Source organism: Selaginella moellendorffii, unplaced genomic scaffold, assembly GCF_000143415.4.
Source record: "Selaginella moellendorffii unplaced genomic scaffold, v1.0 SELMOscaffold_5, whole genome shotgun sequence".
Taxonomy (NCBI): domain Eukaryota; kingdom Viridiplantae; phylum Streptophyta; class Lycopodiopsida; order Selaginellales; family Selaginellaceae; genus Selaginella; species Selaginella moellendorffii.
In genome coordinates, this window is record NW_003314266.1 from 2,411,290 (window position 1) to 2,426,931 (window position 15,642).

Sequence of the window (15,642 nt, forward strand, 5' to 3'; positions counted from 1 at the left end):
CAATGTCTGGGAACCACGGCATTTCCAGTCACCCAAATGCATACCTGGAGGGGTTGCAAATAGCCCACAGATCAATCCACCAGATCCATCAATCCAAGCATGCTCTCTATGGGGCAATCCCCACAAATCCATCATGCATTCTTGCAATCCCACCTCTTAGTGCGCTGCGTCCAGGATCATCTAGTATCGAAGAACAGGCCACAGATCCCCTCCATGGAAGATCAAATCAAGGTGGACACCATTTCTATAACTAATTGATTCAATCACGACAAGAAAGGAAGGGGAAGAAGAAATGAAATTCGCCATAGCTCGAGCTCCATCCCAGTTAAAAGCCACAAACACATAAAGCCTAAATCATAACATTTACCACCAGATAAAAGTGAAATTAACTTATGAGAGAATAATTTTATTTTTTTATCTCAACCTCTGAAGTAAAAAATTAAAAGAGGTAAAATAACTATTATTTGTTTGATTGGCTCCACGTGGCGAGCGGTTTGTTCGTGTCGAGCTAGTTATTCCCTTTGTTCGTGGGCGGGCTCATGCTCTTGGCATGGGCATGTGGTTTGGTAACTTTTCATTTATAAGATTTTCTCTCGGGGTTTCGCGATTTTTCTATACGAATGTGCAGTAACCTTTGTGGAGAATTTTCCATGTAATTACGATCAACGTCGTGGACGAAATGGTCCCTCTGATTCCATTGAGAGACAGCTTTAATACGTTGATGTGAGTGAGCGTGTTCTTTTTTATTAATTTCTCTCTTTTCCTGAGAGAATCTTTTTTTTCTTTCCGGTTGTTATCCGGATGAACACCCATTTGTGCGCGTTTGTGTTGCCACCTCTTTTCTTGGCCGAGTAATTGAAAAGAGTTTCCTTCCTTTGTATGTGTGTGCGTGTGTGCGTGTCACAGTCCAAGTTTCTAGATCCCAAGACATTCCAAAGACCTTTCCTCGCGACTTACTATAGCCAACCACCTTTCTCAGCGGGGGCGGCTGTTTAATCAAACGGGTTAACATCGAAGAGTTTGACAAGAAACACTCGAAAAATCAGTGGTGGTGAGATGAAGAAAAAAAAGGAGCGAATCGATCCACTTGTTTAAGCAAACCACACATGGAAGAAAGAAAAATAAGTGACGAGAGATCTATCCAGACCACGGGGACCGCAAGGCCGGGAAACCATAAACTTGAAAGAAGGAAACGCAGATATTCTCATGTGAGGAGAGTTGTTTTGTCAAGATCACTGATCGCTACGTTTGATCTAAAGCCTGCTTATAAACAAGAATAAAGACGATAAGTTTCGTGAAGAGCGATAGCGTCAGCCATGAACTCAGAGCTGTAGCGTAAGCGGGCGAGAACCCGGAAGAATCAAAGAAAGCAGAAAAATAGAATACTAGGAAGAAGAGCGCGCGGTCGATCGACTAGACGCGATTTGTTTGGGGGTGTTTGGATCTTACAAGAGCACTGTGGCTGATGCTAAGATAATGCCACTGCTATCTTTCATGTCTGCAACACTGTTCCAACGCGTGAACTTAGAATTGGAGGCAGTGCCGAGATGACATACCTCCGCCGTGCTCACCGGCTGGATGGACGATCGGTTCCGGTTTTGCCATGACTCGATTTTACCTCCGATGACATACAGCTTGTCACCGAGGCACTCGAGGGCGAAACCGAAACGATACGAGGACCTGTTGTAGAGCTGACCCGTGGAGATATGCCCGATGTGATCCCACTCGTTGAGCTCCGGATCGTATCTCATCAGCTTGCTCTGATGAACAACGAGGAGATTTTCTCGAAAGATTGTGTTGGGACCGGGAACCTGCCGTACGAAGAAAAAAAACGCTAAACTTTAAGACGAGAAGTGACGGAAACGAGCAAGCGCTACCTTGTGAGAATCCAGCCACATCTCCGGGATCAACGTCCAGCTCTTGCTTGCGGGATTAAAAAACTCGGCCGATGCTCGCTGCGGGTGGTCGCCATAATTGTTGATCACCACTTCGCCGGCAATGACCCAGAACTGGCCGTTGAGCACTGTTCCTCGGCAGCTGGAGCGGACGCAATGCATGGAAGGCATTTGGTGCCATCGCTTCTCCCTGTAGTCCAGCACCTCGGCCGAGTCCAGGAAGCAAGACCGTCCCTGGCCACCGGCGACGTAGACGAAATCGCCCATCGCTGCCGCAGCAAACCAGCCGCGTGGAGTTGTCAGGCTCGGGCCTCGCTGCCACTTGTTCCGAAACGCATCGTAGATAAAAACGTCGCCACAGACCTCCACTGGAACAAAAGACAAGAAAACAAGGAATCAGCGCCAGGAGGGAAAAAAAAAAAAACGAAGAGAACAAAAGGAAGATGCAAGTGTTACATTATGGACCTTGGCCCAGTTGCTGCATTGCCTCGTTGTAAATGCGCCGAGCCCCTCCCATGAGTATGAGCTTCGAGTCGAGAGCGACGCAGGCGAAGCCCTGCCATGTCTCTGACGATATGTTTGCGGGCACTGGCGACATGTTGTACCAGCGGTTGGCATCTGGATCAAACGCACGAAATGCCGCTCCAGTGGCAGACTCCACCAGCACATAAATCCATCCTTGCAAAAATCCCCCCTGTCGAGACCAAGATCATCAATACTGACAGGGAAAGCAGGAAAAAAGCAAAGACAAAAACAAACGCGCAAGAACAGCCCTGGCACAAGTCTAGAACAAAGAAAAATAAAAGAAAAGTTCATGCAAGACACTTAGTCATCTATCTAAAACGCACAGAGAAAGATAGAAAGCAAGGAGATAGAGCAAGAACAGCGAGGAAGATAATTGTTGTGAACATACCTGGTGTCTGAGGAGTCGAAATGTTTCGCTGCTAACAGCTCGTTTCCAGGCCGAGGAAACGAGGCGGAGGAGTGGAAACATTCCTCGAGGAAGCCTGGCGATGCACAGAATAGCTAAATCGTTGGGCAATCCAGGTATGAGGAGCTTGCCTTCGTCACACCACGAGCGGGCCGCAGCCGCGCAATCTTCTTCCTCAGCGCCAGAGAATTCTGCGAGCAATCCCACCGAGCTGCTGGGATTTTGCCCCCGGCGATCGGATGAGGAGGAGCAGGAGGCGCCAGACATGATCGATCCAAAAGCTGCTGCGAAAATGCTCAAAGAATGGGGAAGAACCCTAACCCTATGGCGCCCATTTTCATTTGAGCGGCCACGTGGCGGGGACAACTGTATCAGCGGGAAAGAAGAGAACCACAAGAAGTTCGTGGCTTTTGGCGGGGATGGGAACTACATGAAATTCTTGCCCCGGAAAAAAGGATTAAAGGATCACGTTACTTGTCACGAAATGCGCGGACGCATTATAAGTAATAATTCCAGAATTGTACCTTTTTTAAAATCATTTTTATAAACCCGTTTAAAAATTAAAATAACTTTAAGGCAATTCAAGTATATTTTACAAAATGAAAAAAGAAGCTCCTTGATGTTCCTAAAACACTAAAGTCTATCATCTTATTGCCATAACTTTGGCATTCTTTACACAAACACTAGGTGCAAAAAAAATTAAAAAATTCCAGGCTCAATCTTTCACCTACACTTCGAGAAGATCCCATAAACCCTGCTGTACATACCTTCGGATCTCCTGCTAGATCGAAAGCTCCCGAGCTTGTGCCAAACACTCAGCATGAATGCCCGAGCACGAACCAAGAACCCAGTGACGAAAGCGCGGTTGCCAGGAAGAAAAGCAAAGAACGTCGGAATCGACAGCAGCAGCACTGCGGCAGCTCCGCCACCGCCAACGTTTTCCCTCATCCAACCTCCCTGCGCCACCACGCAATCCCGGAGCTCCGAGAAGAGCCACCAGCACGACTTGAGGATGGCGAGCCCGGTCAGCGCTGCCGCTCGAAGCAACCACAAGTTGATCAGCAAGCCGGACAGCATCAACACCATCGATGCCGTGAAATCCACGAGCCAAGCTATGGTGATTGGCATCGAGGCGAGCGAGGGAGTAAGCTTGGACGTGAGAGCAGCACCGAAGAGTGTAGAGCAGAGCACTACGAAACCCAGGGAAGATAAAATCTTCCACGGTAGACTCCCATCGTTTGATCCTCCAGAACCCCCGCCTCCTCCTCGATTGCCATTTCTTCCATCGCCACCACTTGATCCCGGGGAGCCCATGATCGAGTTTTCCGGATCCAAAAGCTCCTTGTGATCCTTCCACAAAGATCGCAGCATGGAGATTCTATCGGCCTGCGAGAGGAGAAAGAGCCTCAACCCCAAGGAGACGAGCGCCACGTACAGTTCCTTCCTTCTCTCGCTCTTTTGCCTTCTCCGGCTCCTTAGAAACCCCAAAACTCGCATCAACAGCCTCGTCTTGCGCAGCTTCTTGGAGAAATTCACCCCTGTTTTGGAAGATCTCGCGAAAAAGCCACCGACATTGGCCGATTTGAGGCATGCGCCGATCCTGGATTTCTTGCCGGCGGCCCAGGTCCTCCAATCTGTGGCCGCGGCGGCGTCATCCCAGTGATGCTTGGAGGCGAAACCCACGAAATTCCTGGCCGAGAATCGGCAGAAAATGCGAGAATTTCTGACTGGAGACTTACCACAAGTCGCAAAATCTGCAGCTACAGAGGCAGAGGCTTCCATCGAGCGAAAGCCCTAAGAGATAGGGTTTAGTGTTTCAAAAGCACCCAACGGCTGGTCCAACGGTCTGAATCTATACTATTTCACAAAATATGCAAACTAGTATTTATCTGATTTAGTTTCGTTTAAGGTTTTAATTATCAGTAAAATTTATCTTAAATTCACATTTAAAATATTAACAAAATAAAAATTAATATTTATTAAATATATTTTGTATAAAATAGGCATATTTTAATAAAGTTAACACTTTATTCACTTTAAAAGACTTTCTATTTACTGTGTTTTTCTAAATATAAAAAATGCTCTATAAAATGTTAGTGCTTTTTACTTTTCTTACTTTTTGCTATGCTCAACCACCTCAAACTAGGTGGCTAGGAAATTTTGGTCATTTTAGTAATCAGCAAATTAATAGAATTATAGATGAAATTAAACTTTTAATAGAGAGTATTGATATTGATGAACCAATTACAATCTCCAATAGTGAACTCTATCTTCATAAGGTCATTCAAATTGGTTATCAACAAGTGATGATTAGAATTTATGTTATTCCTACAGGATTAAAAACCTTTCTTAATTGTAATCCACTCCCTTTTAATTTACAACTTAATACCCAAGTTATTCAGAATATATTAAGATTGGTAGCATATCATGCACGTTCATATCCTTTAGGAATGATTGGAACTTTATACAGATATTTTGTTGTGGATTATGTTGCACTTGGAAATCCTGAAAGATTTCCTAATGAACAATATCCTACAGTTCAATATCCAAAAGGTTTACCTGATGATCAAAATCCACCTCCTAATTTATTGAATTTTAAAATTGATATGGATACTCATCAATGTTGGCCATATCACGCACAAATAATAAATGGTTCATTAAAATTTATTGGCACACATATATTAAATGGTAATAGTTTAGTATCTCCAAAAAATAAGTTCAGAGCAAATTTAAAAAATTGTAATTTAGAGATTGAAAATTTTATTACAAAAGAAATCATATGGTCTTCAAAATCAGAAAGGTATAATATGTTTTGTTATCTTCATCTTCAACTTGATGGTCATTTAGTTATAAAAGATAAAAATGAAAATATAAAATGGAAATATAATATCTTTTGTTTGAATTGTTTTTTATCTCCAGTTTTAACAATTGAAGATACAGGGTACTTAACTATAATTTCCTATAACTATAATATACAGAAACTATTATGGAAAAGTGAATTTTAAAAATAAAATTTATAATATAGATGTTTGTAAAAGTATTACTTTATTTTAGGTTAAAATAAGTATAAAATAATATTTTAAGGATAATTATAAGCATAATAAATAGCAAAAAAAATTTTATACTATTTAATTTAATTTTATAAATATATAACAAACCAGCCAAGAATAATTTGCTGTACCATTTGCAAGCATTAATAGTTTATTTTTGAGTCAGGTCCTACTTGCCTATATATACATGATCCTCCATGTATAGAGGATGGGAGGGAAGTTTTCATGTGATAATTATTTACAAGAGACTTCAAATATATATCACTCTTTCACTCTTTATTTAATTTTGAGTAACGTTATCACTTTTTTAATCTCTTTGTACTTATTAAGGAATATATTCAATATTATTAACCATTGTAGAATTGAACCTCAAACTTTTACACATGGGATTTGTTATATAGAAGGTTTTGATCACTAGTGGAGTCATTTAATTATGACATGTATGGATGGACATTGGGATTAGGTTTTTGGATTAGATTGGGGTTGAACTAAATTAACCATAAAAGTAGGGTTTTGAGGACTTTGTACTTAGAGTATTTAATATCAAACCACTTTTCTTTTCCAGTGTTTTAATATTTTAATTTCCGTTGTTTTCCCTTCTCTCAAGAATGAGTTCTTAACAATTTAAACACTTTGATATCAATGGTTTTTGATACTCTACCAAAGTAATTTCAAGTATTAAAACAATCTAATATAACACTCTTGGGCCTCCACCCTAGATTGTTCTCCTTAGGCATTTGCCAATACCACAAGGTTCCTACGTTGTTCATGCAGGGCTATTACAAATTAATTAAATCAATCTATCATGAAGATCATGTCAAATCCTGCCATGTTCAACACGGTAAAATCTATATCTACTTTCCATGTCTATACTTCAACTCTTGCTTATTGAAATACCTTATTAGTGCTTCAGGTACTTTGAACAAACTCTATAGTTTTTGATTCACCTAGCCGTTGCACTGTTATTCTGGCTGCTAGACTATGTATGCAGTCATAAAATTATCCGAAGCACCTGTGTTAATAAGGATCTTAACAAAGTAACCTCTGAGCTTCCCTTAGAGGGTTAGTAGATGTCGCAAACAACTTTTTACCAAAGTTGCTCGTGTAATAAGTAGTTTTGAGCTAAGGACTAAATCACGTACCTCAATTTAAATTTCACCCAACTTAATGGCTATATTGGCTTTGGCTTTCTTCATGTAAGTATATTCCCTTAAAAAATGTCTTGCTTCACCACAATTGAAGCATATGTTGTTTCCCACGCTATTAGCAAACTTGACTTTTTTATCTGTGGGTTTGTCCCTTTTTGCTTGACTCCCCTATATACTTGCTCGCTGGCCATTAAATTTTCCTTTTCAGATCCTTAATTCATTCTTAGAGAAACTAATTTTAAATTTCCCTTTGCCATATGTCCCCTTTAGTTTGGCTCTTTTGCTAAATGTGGGCCTTAACCCTATTGTGTTCCCCTTTCGCAGGTTATCATTGAAATGCACCTTGATAGCTGCATTCAATTCTTTTTTGTAGTTGGTTGGGTTCTAACACATCACTTTGCCTTGAGCCCAGGTCTGCAAACCTGATATGAAGGCATGGAATGCATTTATATCGCCCATGTCTGTGACAAGGATCCTCTTCAAAATGAACACATTCACATACTCTTGAACTATTCCTGCTTGCTTTAGCCTGCTCAACTTATCCTTTAGGTGCAAAGTAGCATTTGGCAGAACATAGGTTGCATGGATCTTCACCTTCATCATTTCCCAAGTGGCCACTGGTCCTTCACAAGGTATAAAAGAACCAAGGCAAAGATGGAATTTCTTCCAAAACTAAAGCCTTCAATTGAACAAAAAGCTATGGATGAGGAATCCTTGCATAGGAAAGACTCTAATGAAGAAACTTCCAAACAGAAGTTCGGTGGAGAGGTTCAATTGTCCAAGGCTTGATTGGACATTTTATAAGGACAATTGGCATAGACCAATGCCCTACTGGTACACAAGTTAAAGCATGACAAGAAGTGGAAGAAAAACCAAAAGACTGCAAAGGTTGGCAATGCAAAAAGCATGGACCTTTGGAGGGGACTAAGGCAAAACCGAACAAGGTTGATTAAACTGAAGTGAAATCAGTCCTTTAGGCAGTTCCCAAGTACAAATCAAAGCTCCCACTAGTCTTCAAGAGAGTGAATGATTATAAGATGGCAGAAGATTTGTTTTACGATATGGAGGATTACTTCTGAGTGGTTCAATTACTAAGCTCGAAAAAAGTCCTATATGCAAAACCATATTTAGCAAATATTGTTAAGTCTTGGTGGAAAAAAATAGGCCATCTCCCAGCAATCTGCTTCTATCCTTCACTAGAACTAAGGAAAAATCTTTAATACCAAATTGTAAGCCACAAATTTTTCCTTTTGAATTTGCTAGCTTACCTCATCTATCTGACCACCACAACCTTGGCCTTAGTTAAGTTCCCTCACCAAGGTTCCTGCTTATTGTATTAGCTCTTACTTGGTCATACTTGATTTCAGCAACTCACTATACAAGCAACAAAGCATTAGCCATCCATCCACAAATTCCCAAATTCTCTCTCAATCCCCCTCCCCAAATTAAGTTGGACTTAAAGTTCAACTACACTCCCCACAGGCACAAGCAACTAAGCACACCAAACCTTTAGGTTTTTAACATCCCTTGGTACAACAAGACTTAATTATGGGACCCTTTAAATCCCAAACCTTGAGTGCAACACTTGCTTTAGGATATTGGGGGGAAATATTGTGGCCTAACCCCCCAGTATGGGTACCTTTATTCCCCCACTTCCATCCCAAAGGAAAGGCCCAAGCCCCTAAGAAGGATAAGGACCAATGAGTTGCAAGGTACTTAAATAGGGCATCACTCCATATGAGCCAAGAGCACCACAGTCTGTTTCCCTTCCGGAAGTGGGAGCTGCTTTTAAGCACTTCCTTGGGTGGCCCTTCCAACATCACCTGAGTCCATACTCACTCCCACCCAAGGCCCTTAAGCCCTCGCCTCAACCTTAAGTCAATTTGGAAGCACCATTGGAGAGTTTATTCAAAATTGATTCTTAGACTTCATTATCCCTACTATACTTTTGGAACCCCTTGCAGCACCTCCCCCCTTTCTAAGAGACACATGCTTTGGGTTTTCACCCCACGACCTATATTAATATTTAGACTCGGTCTCGGACTCAATCTCAGACCTGACCTCAGACTCTATCTCAGACTTGATCTCAGACTCGATCTCAGACTTGGTCTCGGCCCTGATCTCGGATCTCGGACTCAGTCTTGAACTCGGTCTTTGACTCAGTCTTGAACTCGGTCTCGCACTTGGTCTTGAACTCGGTCTCAGATTTGGTCTCGAACTCGGTCTCAAAGTTGGTTTCAAACTCAATCTCATCTGATGAACTCTTTATCATTTTGGTTGTGCTTTCAGGGATTTTTTAGCCTACGACACCTTGGGGAGTTGAAATATGGTCAAACTCTTTTCACAAACATGGGCAAAGTATTACTGGCAAAATCCTCTAGCTTGATTGAGCCATTGATATTCACAGCCTTCATGTGATAGGGGCCAATCCAGTGGATCTTAAGCTTGCCTAAATGCTTCCAGGACTTGCTCTCATATAGCAGCACGAGATCTCCTGCTTGAAACTCTTAGCCTGTAAATTATGATCATACCACTTCTTGCATTGATATTTGAAGAGCTTTATGAGCTTAGAAAGCAAGGTAAGTCTCATCCAACTTCTCCAACTATTCCAGCCACTATTGAACAGCTCCATTCCAATCATAATTGTGAGCTATTTCTGTTTGCAAAGAAAGAACTTCCAGCTTGAGAGGAAGGATTGCCTCCTGGCTATAAAACCATGTAGTTACCTTGTAGGCAACTTTGTAAGCCCACAACACATTAAAAAGCTTGGTATCCCAATTGCTGGCACTTGCATTCCAAAGCTTGGTCATAGTGTCATATAATGTTTTATTGGTTCTCTCAACTTGGCCATTTGCTTGAGGATGATATGGCATCAAGTGTCAATGGGAAATGCCATACTTGGCTGTGAGAGTTGCAATGACCATATTAATAAAATGTGTACCTCAATCACTTACAAGCTCAAGTGGGCAGCCGAAGCTGTTCTTGTAGAGGAATCCTACTACCTTCTCGGCCATGTTTTTGTTGAAAGCCTCAACTTCTGCCCACTTGGTCACATAATCCGTGCAGACCAAGATATAATGATTCTGGCGATGTCACCTTGGCTTGAATGGCCCCATGAAGTCGATTCCCCACTTGTCAAAAGGTAGAGCTCGAATAATCGAATGTAACAGCATTGCATCTTGTTGAGTAGGACACCTAACACATTGGCATGGATCACAACTTCTCACAAATTTTGCCACATTCTGCTGGAGTGTTGGCCACCAATAACTAATTTGGAGCACAAGCTGTATAGTTGCTGCTGTTGCATATGCATCAAAGGGAGAATCATGGGAAGAGACAATCATCTGCTATAGCTCATGAGGAAGAATGTAGTGCCTCAAAACACCATCTCTTCCTTCCTTATAAAGCTAGCTAGCAATCAAGGTGAAAGCTGGTGACTAGTAAAGAAGCCTCTTTTGTGCCACCTTTGACATATGATCAGGAAATCTGTCAGCAACAAGAATTTCCATGATACCCTAATACCACACCAGCACAGCTACAACCTGGTATAAAAGCAGCTCCTCTGCTTCTGATTGGGTTGAGAGTGCATCTGGAATTTCTGTAGAAACCTACTCACCCTCCAACAAGAAAGGAGTATCGAGCAGCTCATCATAAACTCCTTCCTTGGCAGGTTGTCCTGGTAATCTTGAAAGACAATCAGGCATCACATCAAATTTTTCAGGCTTCAACACAATCTCAAATTCGAATTCTTGAAGCAGAAGCAACCAGCAAGTGATTCAGCTATGTTGATAGGGCTTATTATAAGATAGTGCAGCTCTTGGTGATCCAAACAGATTCCCAACAGATGTTCAATGGCTGTATAATTCTTCTCAACCAGAGATAACTACCTGCTCAAATAAAATATGGGATGATCCCAACCATTAACTGGCTGGCATAAAACAGCACCAATAGCAAGAGTAGAGGTGTCAACATGCACATGGAATTTCAAATTCCAGTCTGGCAGCTTAAGAATACATGCTGTGCCTCAAACGAAGCATGCGCCGTGTATGGGGCAACATGCATTGTTAACCATCAATACAATCCCGCGTCCCCATGGTGTCGTGTCGACAACCCTGGGTAGTAGAGTAATGATTAGATACCTTGAGCAGTTTTCGTAAACCTTAATCTGTTTAGGGTTCTCAACCGTCCAGAATATTCTGTCACCACCTTTGTGTCGTCACCTTTCTTTTGACGTTGGTTCTTAGGAATATCGGATAGTATAAGATACGCATACCACGTGATTTTTAGCGACTGATACGTAGCATAGGGAGTATACATATCCGTATGTATATAATATATACCATATCATTCACGGCATTGTGACGCTCTTATATCAGGAAGCCATTGTATTACCTTATCTTTTTTACAAAGCGATAAAGGTAATACGGCTTTGTTTAATGCCTTAATTATAATGTTTTTAAGGCGATTAAATGAAAAACCGTTATTCATGAATTTTCCTATTAATTTTTTAATTTCTGCTAAGAGATTTTTTTCCTCTGAGCAAAGATAAAAAAGTAGTAGGACCTGACCCATGATAATTTTATAAGAATTATTCTTAGGTCGATTCGAATCAAAGTGGACAAACTGGCAAATAGAAAAAGGTAAATGATCCCTTTTATCATATTTGCTAGTAGTGAAAGAAATTGTTAAATTAAGACTAAGAAAATTGATGTTACCACACCATAGCGTATTTTGCGTTATGATTGGGTCAATCATCGTTTGTTCAATCAACAAAAACTGCAGTGGGTAAATCCAGTACGGGTTTGACTTGACGCGCGGTTGGTCAGGGTCCAGAAACCGTAGGATCTGTGGGTTGTTAAGGGCCGTTAAATCGTCCATGTAGCGAGAAGCGTTTTTGAACAAAATCAAGGCTTCCGTATCTCCCAGTCGTGCTAGTCGTTTTATGAAGTTGGATTCATAAAAAAACAGATATAAGTTATACCATAGCGGTGAACATGAAAAACCCATGGGGATTCCCACAACTTGTTTCCAGACTTTGTTACCGAGTTGAACAAATGTATGGCTAATAACCCAGGTGTTCCAGAGAATGAGAGTATCGGCATCAACGCGTATAGCAGTTTTAGATCTTCTAGATAGACTACAGCATTTTGTTTTGTTTTCTTCTGATGGATAAGTTTAGGTTTTTGGGAGAGCAAGAATGAAGCGTAAGTCTTCTTTTCTGGTGACGGCCTCGTCGATGACTCGAACCGACTTCCGATTGGCGCATCCTCTAGTGACTGTGAGGCCAGGCAGCGTAGTCAAATTCGATTTTGAAGCTGATGAGGATGAAAGGGGCAAGGTTCTCAAAATCAACAAGGTGGACCTGGAGCTACTTGATTATTTCATGCAGGATCATTTGTATCCCGCTATGCAGAAGGCGGCATGGTGCTATCGGCGGAGGACGAACGAAAATAAAATCAGCGCCCTTGCGTCGGCTTTCTTCCCAGTCTTCACTTTCCTCTCCCCTAGAGCAAGCGACGCAGATTTGCTCAGGCCCTATGAGCAGGGTGATCCCCTTTTGGATAGTGTTAATGAGATAGCGGCACAAGAGGCGTCGAGCAGCAGTGGGGAGCAGGTCATGATTGACGGGCAGAGTCGGGAAAAGCTTGAGTGGGTGCAGGAAGATGGTGCTGATCTAGGTCCTCGACAAGCAGTTGATTTTAGAGGTTACGCATCGCTCATCGCAGATGAATCTTCAGAAACCAACGAGTCGATGAGCATCCTCATTTGCGATGCTAAGCAGAAAAACTTCATCTGGGAACCAGACACGAACGAAAATTCAGATCTTTACCAACTATGCGACTATACATGCTGTGCTGCGGTTCCTAACATCGACAGTGGAAGATTCAAGCCAATCCATATGTTGGTTTTAGCTGATGGTGATTATGGGGTTGCAGTCCTCCATGTGGAAGGATACTTAGAGGTTGGCAGGGATAATGTGATCACAGACGCAGCGTTTGATGTCTTCCTCGGCCACATGGAGGCAAAGGTGAGTTTTTTTAATAGTTTTTTTTGCTTATTTTTTTATTTAACTTTGTATTTTCAGGAAAACAAGGGGGACCAATGGAAAAGCTTGAACGATCAGGAGAAAGCGTATATTCGTGAAAAGTACCAAATCACCCTGAACAAAAGCAGGTTGAGGATGCAAAAACTACACATGGTCAGCGACATCCCCGTGGACAGAAAACTTGTGGTAGGGGAAATCAACTTCTATCCTCTCGCCAGAATCTGGACGAAGTTCCCCATTGCTTACCCCAGCCAGAGGTGGAGTACGGACGACTACATTTTTATTGCTGGGATGCTGCGGGTGCTCTTTGGAGATCGAGTCTTGTTATGGAAAAAACAAACTCTGGAGGCAATCGCTGCATCCAGGAATTCGGAGTTGGTCAGTCTCGGACGTCAGCTTCCAATCTTCCCACCCGACGTCGTTAAAAGTGCTGACTAGTCTTTGTTTTGTTCGTAGTCAATATCGGAGTTCAGTTCTCATCAGGCCTGTGACAAAATTGATGATCAATCCTTTTCTTGTTTTCTTTACACGAGCTCGTCCTGTTCGATTGCTATGATCTACTAATCCTGGTCTTGTTGCCTTTTATTGATTCTGATTAAAATATTACTTTTTGTGTTGGCATCAACGAACCGATGGAGAAATGGATGAATTAAAATCCTTCCATTACGTACTTATATTAAACTAAGCATCAGAATTAGTTTCTTTGAAACATGAGCTCCCGGCTTCTCTGCCTTGCCCTATTGGTGGGTGAACAATCCAACACTTGGTGAATTCTGTTTCACAATGATAGGAAGAGCCGACATCGAAAGATCACCCTATCAAATATTGAACAACGCCCAAACTCGCAGCCTTCTTCCCCTCCATCACCAGCTTGTTCACAAAACCCCTCGTCACTCTCACCCAGCAGAAAGCTCGCATATCTCCCCTCCAAAACAATCCCCACACATCTCATCACCGCCTCCAGCGACGGCACAAGCTTGCGCCCCTCCCGCTAGCACTCGAGTGATTCCGAGTGATGGCGACTATGACTGAGGCTCCGACCATGAGGTCAAGTGAGAGCGAGGGCACGGAAGCGGTAAAATGCAAAGTGCTGGGAGGCTGAGGCCGATGCTCTACTTGATGGAAAGCTAAGTGTAAATATGGCTACAGCTGTAAAGGGATTGAGTGAGGCTGGCTATGGTTGTGTGAACACCTAGTTAGTGGGTGATGGAGGATAACTAGCAAGCGGAAGAGTCAAAGGACCAGAATCACTGCTGCGATAGAGAGCTACGGCAAGGCAAGTGTGGTGACTTGAGTCCTTAGCAGTTTGAGTGCTTCAAACTTAAGTGTTGAGGGTCATAAATTCCAGTGAGCCAGAGTGCTATTGGACCGCACGGCTGAGGACCTGTGTGAGCTGAGGCTCCAGAATTGAAAACAGCGGTCTGGTTTTTAGCTAAGGCCGAGGTGGTGTTCGGTCTGATCTTGGAACTCCAAAAGGAGGTTTGCCGGCTGAGTTGAGGATACTGATATTTGGTGCTGGGTGCACAGCATCTACTTGGTTAGGTATGAATGTTCTGTGGGGTGCTGGAGTGTGTAGACTTATCCGGGTGATTCCGGACGGACCTCACACTTAAGTATTAGCGATCAGAAGGTTCAGAATAACCGGGGAATTCATACCTAGTATCCGAGCGACGTGGACGCCGTGAGGCAAATGTTGATGGACTTGTGGGAGGGGGAACCCTCATTGAGGGGGTCCCTTTATAAGTAGCTAAGGCAGTGAGTGTGCACTGATGTATTCTGCTACGGTGGAGTTCTCAGTCAGCTGGAAGCTGGATATGGAAAGACGGGAGGAAGGAGTAGTGACCTTCTTCTTATTGGGACTTAAGGAGTTCTAAAGGTAGGCAGGTGACTCTGCTAGAAAAACCTTTGGGAAGTTGCAAAGTGTGGGAGCAGTCGGCTGCCAAGGCCAATTGCCTCGCTTATGTATCTTCGTCCTTAACGACTAAGTGTCTGGAAGTACTAGTGGATGGAGAAGGCTAAGGGTAAGGCCAAGGTGCACCTGTGCACTGGTTTCAACTTAGCAGAGATCCAGCTTATTACCCAAGAGTTTATCACCCGAAAACTCGATTGAGTGGTGAGGTAAATCCTTGACCACCGTGGGCTCTGGTGAATGAGTGGCGGGGTGTGTCCCATAAGCTAAAAACAAGAAAGTTAAAATCCACAAGAACGAAAATAAGTAGTTCCGGGAGCTAAGGCACGGCTCCTGTTGTCTCGAGTAAAGGGAAGAACGGTTAAGCGTTCACTCAGTTGGCAAGAGAACCCATGAGGTTGAGCTTTGAGTGAACGAAGGAATTGACGCCCTGAAGAGGTAGTGAAGAGAATCCCCGTGAGAAGAACAGTCAGGCAGGACCTGGCTTTAAAGCGATTATATAAACCACTTGGGACGCCCAAGTCAGTGAGGTGGGCTGGCGTATGTGCTATGAGTGCAAGGGGTCCAAGGGGTAGAGATAAAAGAATTTACGGGTCCTTTGTCGAGAGAGAGACGGTGGGTGATAAGAAAGTGCCTTGGATAGTCTAGTGCTAGGTCTCATGA

General features: G+C 42.8%; 3 protein-coding genes across 4 annotated transcripts; 1 reads left to right on the plus strand and 2 right to left on the minus strand.

The window, feature by feature from the left end:
• Positions 1–1,403: 1,403 nt before the first annotated feature.
• LOC9660246 (F-box/kelch-repeat protein At1g16250) lies at positions 1,404–3,101 on the minus strand. Of its 2 annotated transcripts, XM_024669767.1 has the most exons (5): positions 2,809–3,101; positions 2,361–2,589; positions 1,878–2,263; positions 1,557–1,811; positions 1,404–1,506 (listed from the first exon to the last, which is right to left on the minus strand). In XM_024669767.1, the coding sequence occupies exons 1-5, from the start codon at positions 3,091–3,093 to the stop codon at positions 1,486–1,488; spliced, it is 1,176 nt and encodes a 391-aa protein (XP_024525535.1). In that variant the 5' UTR covers positions 3,094–3,101; the 3' UTR covers positions 1,404–1,485. The 2 variants fall into 2 exon arrangements, with proteins under 2 accessions (XP_024525535.1, XP_024525534.1); XM_024669766.1 differs by having other exon boundaries at positions 1,406–1,811.
• Positions 3,102–3,382: 281 nt separating this feature from the next.
• On the minus strand, positions 3,383–4,619 carry LOC112344630. Its single transcript, XM_024669727.1, has 2 exons — positions 4,262–4,619; positions 3,383–4,212 (listed from the first exon to the last, which is right to left on the minus strand). The coding sequence occupies exons 1-2, from the start codon at positions 4,415–4,417 to the stop codon at positions 3,550–3,552; spliced, it is 819 nt and encodes a 272-aa protein (XP_024525495.1). The 5' UTR covers positions 4,418–4,619; the 3' UTR covers positions 3,383–3,549.
• Positions 4,620–12,221: 7,602 nt separating this feature from the next.
• LOC9660247 lies at positions 12,222–13,599 on the plus strand. Its single transcript, XM_002964854.2, has 2 exons — positions 12,222–13,052; positions 13,110–13,599. The coding sequence occupies exons 1-2, from the start codon at positions 12,222–12,224 to the stop codon at positions 13,506–13,508; spliced, it is 1,230 nt and encodes a 409-aa protein (XP_002964900.1). The 3' UTR covers positions 13,509–13,599.
• Positions 13,600–15,642: the final 2,043 nt, after the last annotated feature.

Bases quoted from the DNA above. Each gene is read 5' to 3' on its own strand.
- LOC9660246 (XM_024669766.1), bottom strand. From the start codon at position 3,093: ATGTCTGGCGCCTCCTGCTCCTCCTCATCCGATCGCCGGGGGCAAAAT. The intron at 2,590-2,808 runs GTATGTTCACAA...TGGTCTCGACAG, and splicing joins TTCGACTCCTCAGACACCAG to GGGGGATTTTTGCAAGGATG. The intron at 1,812-1,877 runs GTAGCGCTTGCT...TTCGTACGGCAG, and splicing joins TGTGGCTGGATTCTCACAAG to GTTCCCGGTCCCAACACAAT.
- LOC112344630 (XM_024669727.1), bottom strand. From the start codon at position 4,417: ATGCCTCAAATCGGCCAATGTCGGTGGCTTTTTCGCGAGATCTTCCAA. The intron at 4,213-4,261 runs GTACGTGGCGCT...CTCCTCTCGCAG, and splicing joins AGCGAGAGAAGGAAGGAACT to GCCGATAGAATCTCCATGCT.
- LOC9660247 (XM_002964854.2), top strand. From the start codon at position 12,222: ATGAAGCGTAAGTCTTCTTTTCTGGTGACGGCCTCGTCGATGACTCGA. The intron at 13,053-13,109 runs GTGAGTTTTTTT...TTGTATTTTCAG, and splicing joins TCGGCCACATGGAGGCAAAG to GAAAACAAGGGGGACCAATG.